At 40.7% G+C, this 15,406-nt stretch overlaps 1 protein-coding gene across 4 annotated transcripts in view; it reads right to left on the reverse strand.

Annotated features, from left to right (window-relative positions):
• Nucleotides 1-15,406, reverse strand: part of PDE3A (phosphodiesterase 3A) — a 225,572-nt gene that overhangs the window by 39,067 nt on the left and 171,099 nt on the right. For all 4 annotated transcript variants that reach the window (XM_066184421.1, XM_066184422.1, XM_066184423.1 and 1 more), the window contains exon 3: nt 2,186-2,446. In XM_066184421.1, coding sequence (XP_066040518.1) covers nt 2,186-2,446 — 261 coding nt within the window. The remainder of the gene's footprint in view (nt 1-2,185; nt 2,447-15,406) is intronic.

The following is a 15,406-nucleotide window of genomic DNA, read 5'->3' on the forward strand; positions in this document are numbered from 1 at the left end:
TGACAACACCTAGTGAGGTACTTTAAATCTGAGTTTTCCCATGTATTACTCATTTCAAATACAGCCAGGGTTTAAATGCTTGAAGAGTCCGGACCATCCTCCCTATCTCAAGTTTAAAGACAGGCATATGTCCACAGTCCCATAGCCACAGATGTTCAACACCTGATGTGGCCAAAGGTACTTCAGCAAATTAGCAGGTTCACAAAGGTGACTGAAACATCTGTCATAAAAGGAAAGGCTGAGGGAGTTGGAATTGCTCAGTCTGAAGAAGAGAAGCCTCAGGACAGATCTTACCAGTGTACACAAACACATAAAGGGAGGGTGTAAAGAAGAAGGCTCCTTCCAGGGGTGCCCAGTGACAGGACAAGAGGCAGTGGAGCAGTAACTGAAGTACAAGAAATTTAACTAAAATGTAGGAAAACATTTTTTACTGTGAGGAGGACTGAATACAGAGAAGTTACCTGAAGAAGCTGTGAAGTCTAAATTCATGGAGATACTCAAAACCCAACTGGACATCCTCCTGAGCAACCTGATCTAGGCTGAGCCTAGAGAAACTTTCTCCTCAATGAGCTGGGCTACTGAAATAGACAATCTCCAGAGGCACTTTCAACCTCAACTACTCTGTGATTTAAGCTGTCATGAATCCTCAGAATCAGAGATTTAAGGCAAGAAAGGCTGTAAAAAAAAATAAGGCAGGGGAGCTCCAACTTTTTTCCCCTGCCATATCTACCCAACCCGAAGATTACACACTGAAATAAAACTTTCATGCTCTGGGATATGATGTCTCAAAAAGCTTAGAGAAAGCATCACTGTTAAGAGCAGATTTTTCTTGACTATCCTGTGTTTTTCTTTCACCTTACTCTTTTATTTAACAGGATTCAGATGTTTTCTTTCAAATTTTCGAAGGCAAAGATAATAAAGGATCTTTTTTGGATCCAGATTTGCTGTTGCCGGTCCTATAATGTTGCAAGTTGTTTCTCTTGTGAAGTTCTCGTGAAGTGTTTATAGTTAAGAACTAAAATAAATATATCTGCAATGGAGAGCTTGGACTTCGCCAGAGGGTTAAGAAATATGAGATGGAAGACATCTGTGGTTCTGAAGCTCAAAATTGCAGATAAATATTTTAACACATTATCTCCTTACACAAAATGCCCAGTATCAGATGCTTAAGGTGAAGGTCCTAAATCTGCCTTTAGACACTTCAAATAAAGACCTGCAAACTATTTGTTTTATGAACCATAATACATTTAGGTCAGTGAATTCTTCAACCAAGTTAGTTCTCTGTAGCGTTAACTCATTTCTTCATCCTTCATTTCTCTTCTCTTCATTAAGTTTTATGCAACAGCAAACTGGTATCTGTTCCCTATGTGTGCTCATGTGATAGCACTGCTCTTCCACTTTTCCCCTCAGAGCCTAAGGTACAGCCATTATAGATATGGTCACTAAAACAAACTGGAAAATGTGCTTAAAAACCTGTGAACATCCATTTCATACATACAACTGCTACATAGGCAAATAGGGTGGTAATTATCATCACGCTAAACTATAATAAAAGAATCACGAGCATTGCAATTCAGATGCCTGGAAATGCTGGAATGAATGACTGGCTGTGCCATTTAAACTGCAAAAACACAAAAGCATTCGCCTATCAACGTGCTCTGCCTATATTTAATTTTACAAGGGAGGCTGCAGTACAAAAGCATTTTGGTTTAGTTTCAGAAATGAAATGTAAGCCCTGTAGGACAGCTAATTAGCCACAAACCTGCAACTCAAACTACTTCAAATCTGATGTGCTCTTTCTGGCTGTTCACTTGCTAAGTGTGGGTGGTTAACACTGGTTATTTCCTGCCTGATCCCTGAGCATTCATAAAGCCGTTTTTCAAGTCAGTACTATATACATGTTTATGGCTGTCTTCTTTTTCTTCTCAGAACAACTTCCATGAGCTCACATAGTATTTGTCATACTGATGACTATGCTGATATTTTTGTTAGTTGTGTGGTACACAAGTTCAGACTTGATCCAAAGCACCTGAAGGACACCAACAGAGACTTTTTCATCGACTTCTGTAGGTTTCACCCTTCTGGTTAAGGGACGGAAGAAGAGATGGCAATTCATACAAAAAGCCCAGTGACATCTGAGAGCCCAATGGTGTCCCTTTAGGGAGCGGCAGGCTCCAGTACTCACCTTGGGAATAGCTAGTTTCTCTCCTTTCTCCGGACATTCCTCCGAGTCGGAGCAGGTGTAGTTCTCACTGAAGGACACCAAGGGATTCACCCTTGGCTTGTGGATGGCCTGGAAGGTTAACTGTGTGTTGAGCAGGTTGCTCACTGTTCTCAGTGACGTGCACACGTTGGGGGGCAGCGAGGGATCGGCCAGAAGGTCTGTGATGAGCCCGTGTGCCTCTCCCATGACAGCGATGTCCACGGTGATACTGGTGCCAGAAGACTAAAAAAGAGAGAAATAAAACATGTAAGAAAGCAGAAGTGAACAACCTGATGGGCACTACCTCAGGCCGTGGGGAATTCCCTTCATAGCTTCTGTTAAAGCGGCTGCAGGTGGGAAAATAATAATATGAAGTAATTATTTAAATTCAGAGAACAACGCTGAATAGATTGATGAACAGTCTGCAAAAACTCTGGAATTCCATCGTATCTGATTTCACAGCTTTCACAACCTGCAGCTGACTTAACCCATCTGAATAAATTGTTCAGGTTCCCTATAGAGACATGGTCAATAGATAGGGCCTATTTGCACAAACAATTTTGGAGATACGGTTTAGGATTAGAGGAAACTCACTTGAGAGATGCCTGAGTACTAACTACAGAACAACTAATCTAGAAAAACTAATGTTCAGTGCTTATGCCTGGATGAATGAAATGAATCCCAAGCATATACTGAGATTTCTAAAATATCTCCCTGCAACTAAACTATAGTGTTCTGGTATGGTACCAACAACATTCTTCTCCAAGCAATTGCATATTGGGCAGCTATACCAAAACTGAAATGGAGGAAAAAGCAGATTTTTTTTAAACTTTAAAGTTGCCAAGTCTGTGAATTGACCGCTATATAGTACAACTGCAAAGATCTGAGGATCTTTGAACTCTAGTAGAGAACAGTGAGACTGGTATGCACACAGAAGTAGAACACCTAAAAGGGCAGGAGGCATCTGGAATTTCAATGCAGAAGTGACATTTCATCCTCACTTGGTGGTGCACCAAAACCCACCACAAATTCAGCATGGAGCTGCTAATTCAAGGCACTCCAAGAGTGACCACCTTCCCCTTGTTGTGTCTCTGACACAGAAGCTCAGTCCTGCTGCTACTGTTTGGAACTCAGCAGGTGTACATGCAGTTTCCCAGAGAGACCACTGCAACAGATTCTGTACTAATTGGCTTTCATGTTATTTCTTAGAAAAAGCTAAAATACATAGTTTGCTAAATGGGGAAGTTATGTCTGTGAAAAAAGCGTAAGAGTTACTCGGAGTGGCAAACAAAGAGCATGGAGAATTGGTCAGACTTAGGAGGAGAGTGAATAAAGCCCCAGCCAGGAATGACTCGTCAGTGACAGCGTTCATGGACCTCGAAAAACAAAGAACAGAGAAACACAACTTGACACTGCTTCGTTCTCAGAAAAGGCTTTACAGGCAATAAAAAGCATTTCTGAGGAAAGTGATATATTAGTTAAGTACAGCTAAACCTTTTCCCTCTGTCTTCCCAGTTGCATAATGTGGACAACAGGCCCTTGGCAAATAGATCTTTCACTCCACTGATTCCTTCCTCCTGTCCTACTTCTTGCTAAGACTGAGGTAAGCTGCAGGACCAGAGGATAGGCTTCCTCACTCACCATCCTCTCCTGCAGCCAGAAAAGCAGCCTCTTCCCACATTTCTACGCCATTCTATGAAATAACATATACCACAAACGGCTTGATCTACTGGAGTGCTATTTCATCCTACGGAAAAAAACTTAATGCCTGAATTTAACTTAATGGCTCTTTCATTGCTTAACATCTCAGGAGTGCATGCTGAAGATTCTGGCAGATGCTAAAGAAAATTCTCAAATTAAAGGACAAGGCTTGGGATGGGAGTAATTAATTATCCATCTTAACCTCAGCCATGACAAACACACCAAAGGGGAGTGAGGCAGAATACATCATTCAAAATGCAACAGAAGCCACATATTTTCAGCAAAACTGTGTCATCTACAGCTTGTGTCATCTACAGCTTGAAATTCTATTAAGCCTGGAGCCTGGAGTCGTTGATCACCAATCAGAGACAGAGATTAATACTTCTGTGAAGTAAACAAGTCTGACTCAGCGGGCTATAAGCAGAGATTCTGTACAGCAGTACTAATATTTTGCAAAGCAGCCAGCATTGTTCTCCATGATTAGCACCAAGTGGGGAGAGGGAGAGAGCTCTTCTCCACGGTGGATTTCTGCCACAGGGCCTCCAACTCCCTGTGTTGTCATGTGTGTTGGTGACCCCTGCCTTAACTCTGAGCCCTGGCAGATTTGTCCCAATCAAATGCCAGGCTGTGATGGGTTATGTGAATCAAGAAGTATGAACGGTTCATCTATCCCAGGGTCAATTTAGAGCACGGTAAAATTTAGTCTAGGTAAAATTACAGGTATTTAAATTATTATTTTCTAAAAATTATTGCAAATTGAATGCATGAGAAAATTTTTAAACATTTTACTTTTCAGAGTCTCTACTAAAAATCAGTAGAGAACTGCATACACTTTGCAGACCATTATTCAGAAAGTAAATGGTAATGTGTTTCCCAAAAGGACAAGGAAACCTCGAATTTAATGTAAATCACTATGATCATGTGAAAGCATGAGAGTAAACTGGTGAAAATTTGAGATTAACGTAATCTCATATATACATATGTATTATATATATGCACATACACACACATGCACGCAGATATACATCCAGGGAGTCTTCTTTTAGGGCAAAAGTGCACACAAAATCCATGTTCAGTCTTTGTAAGTTGTTTTCTACTAACATGCATAGCCTCTGTATGAACTGATTTGGATTCTTTCCAAACCACTTTACTCACTGAAGCTCCAAGGCCGGATACTTGGGAATAATGGCATGAACGACATTTGCAATCAACACTAACAAGCAACTAATTTGATAAAACAAAACAAAACGAGGAGCTAAGATAAGGTGAACTTAATTTCACAATGGTCAGTGTTCATTTACTCATCTATGCCAATAATTGTGAATGCAGTTCCCTCCCATGAATTTTGGATAAGACTGGCTTGCTGTTAATTTTGTGACTTCATTCCAGCCCTGATTTCAGCAAAGTCATGCAGTGACTTAAACTGAAATGCTCTGGGGGCATGAGAATGAGAAAGCAAACAGGCTGGGAACAAAAGCAAAACCAAACAGGCTCATTTTTAACTAAGATAAGAGGAAAAATTAATTCCTTACAATGCTGAAAAACAGCTGGTTTAGGCCACAGTGCCATCTGGAATTCCTAAGTGGGCTCAAATGCACTTGCTGCATGTTTCGAGGCTTCCTTTTATGTACAGAATTAAAAAAAAAACAAAAACAAAACCTAAACCACACTGCTGCATGTGCGGGACCAAACCACAAAAGTAGCATGTTCCAGTATCATACAGATGATTTTTATAAGGGCAGGAAACAACTGTAGGGAACACTCTTTCATTCAATACGAAAACAGTTTTCTGGAAAATTTTAATAATCATTTAGAATTTTTAGGTTTGAATCATTTGTTTTGGAGTCTGCGACATGACTAGAAAAGTTTTCAAAATTTACATAACCTGGGCTTTTCTATTGCAGTCCACAAAATCCCCTTTGTGCTCTTCTTTGTGTTAAATTATATTTTGCACAAAACTCTAAGAATAGCTTTTTACTCAGCAGGAGGAAAAAGCAGATAAAGCTGTGCAGGAAAAACGAATTTAGGAAAATAGGAATAACAATTTCCTTTAGCCATGAGACCCGAGAGATAAATTTAGGTACGAACTATTCCTGTTGGCTCACCTGTGGAGCAGATTTGACATCCGTACACTTAACAGATGCCTTACCACAAAGAAAAGTCTTCCCCCTCCTCATTCATGTTTTACAAATGATTCTTATCCAGCTTAACTAAAAAACACCACTCTCTACACCCTACAAAAAGGGTGATTATCACAACGACACAAAACCAGTTGAAACTTAAGCAAGGAGAAAAAAAAAAACAAACCCAAACCAATTATCAAACACAAACCACAATTCGTTTCGCACAGCCTCATGTTAGGGAGAAATAAAATCTTCATTTGCTGTGGCTTGTACAAGGAAAAGCAATGAAGGCAGAGATGCTGGCCTTTCACCACGTTACACTCAAGAACACTCTGTAAGCAAAAGAATGGGGGAAGCGAGGAGAAAAAAAAAGAAAAGAAAAGCTGCATCCAGCGTATCTTCCATCTTCACACAATTACGAGCAACTATAAATCAACAATTTGATAGGGTTTCCAAGTCACATCATAAATGTTCAGGCCAAGCTGTCTGGAAACAAAATTAAAAGCAAATATAATTCTCCATTATTTTAATGTCCACAGAGCAATTTGAAGGATAAACATCAATTGGCTTCTATGGAAATAATGAATCATTTTAAAGGCGCCACAGACTTAACTACTCCACCTTCCACTGAATGACTAAGGAAAAAAAGCGTGCATGCGATTCTTTCACATTTCACTTTTCTCTATTTAAAGCTTTAGAACTGGACTATTTTATTTTTATATAAATATTTGTATTTATTTTATTTTGTACTCTTACTTTGTACTAACACAAGATTTCAGATTTTCTCTTCTCTGGCGAGCAAAAAAGATATTTATGAGAATCTTTTCTCCAGCTTAATGAAGCACAGCATTTCTACTGCTCTCTGGAGGTCAACCAGCCACAGGCTCTGTAAGGCACACTCTTTGGTAGGGCTGAAAATAGCATCTTCCTGTTGTCTCATCACACTGATCAAAGAAAACATTTCCAAGGCATCTATGTAGTCACTGACTTTGCTATTGAGTTTTTAAAGCACCCAGAGCCACACAGCCATAAACCAGACACTGAGGCACAAAAGATAAGCCCACAATGAAGGAAACTAAATCTTGCTTGAGCCATAATGATTTGAGTTTTAATCTGGGTTCCAAGACGCTTGGGATGGCACCACCACAGCAAAGCAGACCTACCTGATAAGAATTACACTGAACTTGGATCTGCAGAGCAGAAAATGTCATGACTGCCACATGAAGTTTGTCTGTAGCATGAGTACATGCCAGAAAGATGCCAGGAGTCCAAGGATCACAGAGCAGCCAGAGGAAGTCTTTCAAAATAGTTCTGCAGATGCAGGATCTAATGAAATAGGTCTCACTGGAGTTAAAATTTTTGTCCCCTCCCTGTACTGCAATGATCCCTTTCCTCAGCAACAGGCCTGAGGCCACAGGGTCAGCAGGAGGCAGCCCTGCAAACTCACAGTACATTAAACTACCAGTCTTCCACTACCAAGCAAGGCCACTGATTTGGACCTTCCTCCTGTATCCCACCACTGGCTAACATAAAATTTCTAGGAAGATAATAATTCTCTGAAACTTCCTCCCACCTGCCACATTTGTTTAAAAGTGTCACAGAGGAGCATGACCATGTAAGACTACTTTCGTTAGAAAACCAGGATGACAACACACATTCTTTAAGAAAGAGACACTAGTTTGAGAAGGAAATACGTTTTTTCCCCTTGTTATAAAACCTGTGGAATGTATCACTGTCTATAACACACTTTGTCTGGGGAGGCAGCTGCAATCCCCACATCCTGCATCTCTACCTTAGGTGACACCACTCACAAAGCTCACAGTTACAGCTGACTAACTTTCTTCCATTACAGGATCTTTCAGTTCGTGACAGCTTTGTCAGCCAAAGAGCTCAGACTGAAACATATACTGCCAGGTATTTGTCTGGGGTGAATTATTTCAGTGTTGGAGAAAAAATTGCTCAGACATTTACAAGAAGACTGTTGGAGTCTTTTATCCACCCTAAAAACTCTTCGTAAACTGATACCACTTAATCTGCAGCAGGCACTGAAGGTGCAGTAAGGCCTTCTGCTTTCCCTGCCCTGATATATCCAGGTTTGGTTGTGAAGTTCCCGGGAAAAATGACACCAAAGCTAGCCCTGCATGACCTCTGTGGGTTGTCAGAAACCCACCACCAAACTGCCCTAAGTGTGCTCACTTGCACACACTGCACGTGTGTCCTCCTGCAGAGTGCACAACATTCCAGAGGGCAAAGGATCACATTTAAGAAACAGAGAACACATTTGAGCTGTTCTGCAGTTTTGGTGCCATCTGTAACTTTCAAGGGAGACTCTCGGTTCTTGCTTTCAGGTCATCCGGCAGGCTTTTCCAGATTTGCTACACATACCCCGAAAGAAAATATCCTTGTGGTCACTAGCAACCAAGCAACAATAAAAAGATAGATGCAGAAATAATCTCAAGGAGTGGGAGGACTGGATTTCTTAAGATTCAAGACATACAGACTAGGAAAGTCTGAACCCATGTGGATGCAAGTACTGGACACAACCCAATGCAACATAATTAAATCCCTGTCATTTATACCTGACAGAAAGGACCTCAAATGAACTAACTCCACTGGTACTGACATAAAGTAGTACTTCATTTTCCACATTTCCTCCTTCCACAGCTGGAAATCCTGGAAGGCATAGGCAAAAGAGGCAGAGGGCTGTCCCCAGAGAGTGTGCTGGGTGGCACAGCATGCCAAGGGGCAAGCTGCAAGCAGTCATACACATGCTCGACCTTGGGCTCCTTGGGAAATCCCAGTTCAAGTGAAGACACTCAGACAATTGAGATGACCTTCTGCGTAAGGCACGCCACGAGGAGGATCCAGGGAAAGCAGCAGCTCCTGGAAGGAGGCGAGAGCACAGGCTGAACTTCCTGGCTACGAGCTGCAGCTCGCAGCTTGCAAACCTCGTGGAAACTCTGACGCTGGTATTTGATGTTCTCAGCAGAGCCCTGGGGACTCAGTCACCCAGTTCCAAGGGACTTTCCGTGCTATTTGGCTGCCTAAAAACATTAAACTATCACGACTATCCAGCCCAAAGAACTACTTGATGATGTAGAGCAGATCACAGAGTCGGTCACAGTCAGGGTTGATTACTTAAAAAGGAGACACTCCTCCAGCTAAACTAGGAACTTTAAAAATTATTGCTTTTAATTAAAGCACAGCAGATGGGAAAAATTAAATTCTAAATGGGACTCAAATCTGCTTTGAGTAACACAGACTGAGGAAAACAATTCTGTACTTCGGAGGCTGTCCTCAATTGTCTCACATTATTGTTCCCCAATTTGTACATCAGATGGTCACAAATTGGTAGCTTGAAGCTGATAGTTTGTGTTCATATGAAGAAAACAGTGACAGTGAAGACAACTGTCATCAGCCTCAACTTGATCTGCAGTAACACAAGCTGGGACCCAGCAGCAGTGGGGTGCTGGGTGCACACACAGTGGAGGATAAGCCATCTATTAATACCTGGTGATCTTACCCGTTTGAGTTTACAGCTCCAACATCCCAACTGCCTGCTTAGCATGGAAAGCTATTTTAATTCTACGGTGAACTAAAACAGAGCAGCCAAATACACAGCATGAGTTAAAAAAAGATCCATTGAAAGCAATAATCACCGTTCTGCCTTCTGTGTACTAACTAAGCCTCCCACATTCTCAACTTGACAGTCTCAGTTATACCAGAGCAAAGCCAAAGGAGACACACAGTGCCATATTTTCTTCCTTTCAAAGTACTTCAGGCTCTTTTGGGATGCAACTTGAGAAGCAACATCACGATTAGCAGCAAACTGCAGAAATGTGTATGAAAATAAACCCAGCTAACGATTCACATCCATCTCAGCCCTTCACTAAGAACTGCTGAACAGTTTTGAGAAGAGCATCATCAACTATCACCAAAAACGTAATGCAAAAAAATGCAGCCTCTCAATTAAGACAAAAGATTGGGGGGATGGAGGGAGGAGTAGAGAGGAGTTGGTACACAAGGTGTCAAATATATTTTCAATTACTAAAAAGGAGTTGTCATTGGAGAATAAACTAAAAAAAAAAAAAGAAAAGAAAAAAGAAAATCAGGTAAGGTTTTAAGAATGAGTGTTGAAAAACCAGAATAAGAAAAAATTAGAAACTAGGAAGCAATCATCAGTGAACCTGTAGATAAAGAGCCTTTAATGTTCAGTCTGTTCTTACCAGAATTACAACAGGGATTTGGAAATGACAGCAGGAGCCAGATGTATATCTTGGGCCATGTTTTCCATATGCAGTAGCAACAGAGCAGAAGGATCCCATGAAATCCTCCAGTGACCATGAACACTAATGATATTTAGTGGTCCATTTTTAAGAACTGGCTTTCCCTGAAGCCATAGGCAGGCAGTGATATTCTGCACCTTTTGAAAAGGGCAAATCCTCTGCACATCAAACTCCAGTGAGAGCCTCACTGAAGACAAACTGGTCCAATTTCAACATTTTTTTCTTCTCCATCAGACATTTTGGTTTGCATTATTTCAGTTCTCCTGATTTTAAGCACTCAACACTAATACCAGTTAATAGCCATTGAGTGCTGCAGATGCCTCCTCCTCTTTCTCATGACTTTATGTCACTAATGAACTCCTCTGAAAAAAAAAGAATTAATCATTTTTCTGTAACACTTGGCTTTGGATTCTTATATTATGACTCATTTGAAAAAAACAACTGTAGCCCTAGGGACTAGCAGCCCCCAAATCCTTCATCAAAGCTGCTGCAGAGCTATTATTACTCTAAAGTACAAGCTACCAACATCTAAAGCCACGACTTGGAAAAGTCACTCTAAGCATGCACTAGATGTAAAAATCCCACCTCTCCTAGATTATTTATAGGCAGACTCTTCAATGAAGATCAGAAGAGAGAGAAACAGTAATTCATATACGAGAAATAAAACACTATCCTCTACATGCCTTCTATGATAATAAATTTTTTTTTTACTTACCACAGATATAAACTGACAGACCAGGAAGCCCTGAGGACTGCTTTCAACCTACTTCATCCTTGACCTGCAAGGACCAACTTAAAGACACACTAGGTTAGTTTATACTGCAGGCTTATTTTGCCTTTGCTGTCACGAATGGGAAGAAAAAAAAAAAAAAAAAAAGCCTGCTGAGATACAAGGTACACAGCTCACAGCTGATAACCACAGGTCAATGCCTGCATCAGATGGCCATTTTCAGCCACTACTGTTCTGGTCTGTAATCTACACACTGGATGCTAAAGGCTGTAGGATTTTCTAAGTCATTTCAGCAATCTCTAATTTATTCTGTGTAGCTGGCGACTGATTTGTCTTGTGCACAGTTTTAATCTAAGAAAAGTCTTACTTTCAACTAGTGTCTTCTGGGGTGTGAGCAGTGCTTGACTTGCACTTAAGAAAAAGAAAAAAGTAAAATGCATATAATATTTCTAATTACGACACCCTGGCTGCTTCTCAATTCTAATTAGAGATAGACCCAATCTGTACTTCTGCATCATTAATATCTCACCATACTGAACTCTGACTTTCTGGCTCAGGGTCTGCACTATTTTACGAAGGCCAAACACTTCTGTGTTTTTGGAAAGCTTGGATTCAAATCCACATCTAAATATAACAGCACCAGCTTCTCATTTACAAAAGGCAACAGAACCATAGAGACCAAAAAACAGACACAGATCATGAAGCACTGGTGCTTATGCTGGCAACCACACTAGACAATGATTTCTATCTCCACAGTGAGTTATGTTTTCTGCTTGGATGTGGATATTAAGAAAAAAAAATAATCAACTGTGGGTTGCATTTTTTTTAAAATGTTAAATATCCCTGTGAAGCTGAACTTCAGTGGTTCATCTGAATCTACTCCAGTAATAGAAACACTTACGACTACTGAGTAGGTTAAAAGTTTTAACTGAATTTTTAAAAGGAGGTATAGAAAAGAAGTATGAACAAATCTGTTTTACCATATAAAATCAAAGACTTTGGAAGATGCATCAATACAGAGGCTTGATATTTTAGCCCAGAGCTGATCCTGTTAATTGGTGCACACAGTATTGAGCTGTTTGCTGATGAGACATAATCACGTGATTCTGCCACAGAGAACAGTGTGGTGTCCTCACAAACAAGAAACAGCAGCTCAAACTAGGCAGCTCAAGGATTCAGAGTGCACTGACAACTTAAGACAAACACACACACACAAAAAAGTATTTTCTATTGACAGAAAAATTACTGGTTTTGGAATTTCTGGCGACAGAAAGGGCTTATTTGGACTTTGTTTCAGCAACTTTAGAGCAGTTTTATTAAAAGATATGAACAAGAAATCGCATCAACTTCTCCAAACTTAAATCTTTAGTTTGAAAATTATGAAATGAAGTTCCTCAGTTGTTTTTTTTTCCAAAAGGTTATGGCTTCTCTTTGTGAAGAACAGCCTGGTGCCCACATTTGCATTGTTTTCTGCATTAGACTTCTGAAGAGGCTTAGTGTGTCCATTGTGGTCAGAGGCTCATAGTTGAATTAAATGGGATCCATAATGGATTAGGCTCCAGAGATGACTTCAATATTCAGGTTTCTTAACACTGGTGACCTAAGGCAGGCTAATCAAGCAAAAGATCTCTCCCCAAAGTCAGTTTAACTTGGAGAGGTTAAGCTCAGAACAACAAAGATAAAAGACCAGTTTAATCACAAGAAAATACTTGACTTCATACCCCTGACCTTGGTGAACAGTCACGCACATCTCTCATCACAATGTGTTATGTAAACATATTTGTTAACAAATTGAAACAGACCACAGGCTAAATTGTTTGCCATAAGGTGCTCTGACTGATCAGCTGATGAAGCATATGGATTCTGTCTGCCTAATTCTCTATTATCTTTCTGACTGCTTCCATCTGAATGTTACAAGTGGTCCTAGATATCCTATTTATCCCATTAAAGTAAAAAAAAAACCCAAACATAAATTGATGTTACACTCTCTGCACACCCTCCTTCTTCTCCTAATGCATTTGAGAGACTTTTGGCAACAACATTAGGAAAAAACCTTTTGCAGAAAGAAGAATCACTTCATTTAAATGATTTGTTCTTTTAATTACTGTCATTCCCAGCCAACACAGAGCAGAAAATGCGTATCAATAATGCTCACTGTGCAACAGGTTGGCATTTGGCCAGGAATCTGAAGACTAATCTAAGTAAAAATTTATTTGTATCCATTTCCTCTTTTAATGCAAGCTACAACTACTGTGGAGAGTAAAGCTGAAGCATTCTGTATGATGCTACAGCAAAACGAAATACACAACCAAATTAATTATGCACAACACTTTTATCCACTTGCCCTTTTATTTTTCACTGACAGATCAAAAAAAAAAAAAGTCTGATTTCCTGTCAAGAGAATCAGGGTGGCACAAGGAGACAACGTGATGAGGTCCCACTTTGTTCTGCCTTTTAGGAAAGATGCTTTCAATTAGGATGGCATTTTTTTTGGCATGGCATAAACATGCCTTTAATTCATAACTACCTATATAGTTATCTAATTCTATACAGGACCACAGTAATATACCTCACACAAATGTTAATAGCTCGGTTTAAATAGGGGAAGGGGAATTAATTGGAAAGAAGTGAATCAACATTTAGTTGGCTTTTTTTTTTAAACAGAGAAGCAAATGCAAATCAGAAACTGTATCTAAAGACTATTTAATGTTTTGTGTATAAAGACAACTGTATAGGCCTGTGCCAGCTACAAAAAACACAGGCAAGTTACAAATAGGACTTCACATTCAGCTCTGAAACCTGATTTGTGTGGGTCTGGGTATACTCCGAAACCAGTCAAACAAGATAAAACCATGTTGTGACCCTACATAAAAAATTTAGGGTCTGCTTGAAGGGCTTGCTTATGTGACCAGCCTAAATGCAAACCGGTCAAAGGACATTCCACCAAGTGCGCAAAATAAATTATTTTAAATAAAACTTGTCCACGGGCAGACTCCTAACCACACACAGTAACTATTTCTGCTTGTAAAATGATGCTCATTTAGCTCTGCATAAACAATTTATGAGTCCACCTTTAACATAACACAACCTCTTCTCCCTGCCCCAAGCTGACAGCCCACAGAAATCCCCACAGGGCTCCAGAGCAGCAGGCTGAACTCTGTTTCCCCTCGGGCAGCAGCAGCAGCCCTGGTGATGATCTGCACGCCAGCCCTTCGTCACTGACGAGAACACAACGAGGGAGGAGATCAGAGAGCAGGTCTTGTGCTGGAACCCAGCCATGGCCTTGCTTGGAAACCAAGCCAAGGCAGACCGGGAGCTCCCAGGGGATGGACCAAGGGAGCCCAAAATGTCCCTCCTCTCCCTGAGGGTCACTGCCTGCCCAGCAGTGTCCCGTGGGATCGCGGCATGGCAAAGGGCGAAAGGGCAGGAGACGGGGTCAGGCAGTGCAGATGTGAGGACATCCAGCTGCACGAGCGACCATCAGGCCAGGAAAAGGGGATGGGAGAGAGAAAATTACAGAAGACCTAGTCTGAACACCTATTCCAGGCTAGAGCACAAACACTTCCACAAATGAGCACACCACCTTGTGCCAGGTGACCGCTCCAAGTGAATCAGTGCCTCGGGAGAGGGCGTGAGGTGACAGCCATGGCACAACTGAGCAGAACTTTTCATATAGGGCATTAGGATCCTGCAGCTCTAGCTGCAGAAAAGCCTTTCCCAGGGATCACCAGATGGCACTACTCTTCCTTCGAATCAGGACTGTATAGCTCTGCTGTGCCCATGAAATGCCATCATCGATTTGGGAGGAAAAATGTCTTAATCCACGTTTTTTATATATTAGCCCAGTATTCCCTCACTGTTCACATTCTTTCCAGTGATCTTGCAAATCTTGTGCAAACAACAAGGAAATTACTGCATCTGGGGGAGGTGGAGGGAGCCTCATAACATTTTGAACTGACTCTCCTACTAAAATATTCCATAGCAGAAGGATTACAGAAGTTTCTCTAGGAACACAAAACTCCCCAGCAAAACATGCAGTGCTTGACAACTGTATTAAGAAAGCAGAATTCCTTTCAGAGAAATAAGTCCTACATGTAAGGTTAACATATACATACCTCCCTTTTCTCCCCATGTTCAATTTCTGTCTGTTATCAGAGCTGTCAAAGATGCTAAACTCTACCTGTAATTGTGCAGTGTTTTAGTATGAATGTATTTTCTAATTTGGTTGAAGTTTATTGCCCTTTTTTCTCCAAAAAACAGCTGTTGAGAGTATCCACATACAAATAATAACGGAGGACAGAAAATGAAAAAACATTAAAATGCTAATAAAGAAACATCAACACAAAAAGCAATGTTTCCACAT

The sequence above is a fragment of the Chamaea fasciata genome, unplaced genomic scaffold (genome assembly GCF_029207755.1).
Source record: "Chamaea fasciata isolate MVZ Bird 193981 ecotype frontalis unplaced genomic scaffold, bChaFas1.0.hap1 SCAF_5, whole genome shotgun sequence".
NCBI classification, from domain to species: domain Eukaryota; kingdom Metazoa; phylum Chordata; class Aves; order Passeriformes; family Sylviidae; genus Chamaea; species Chamaea fasciata.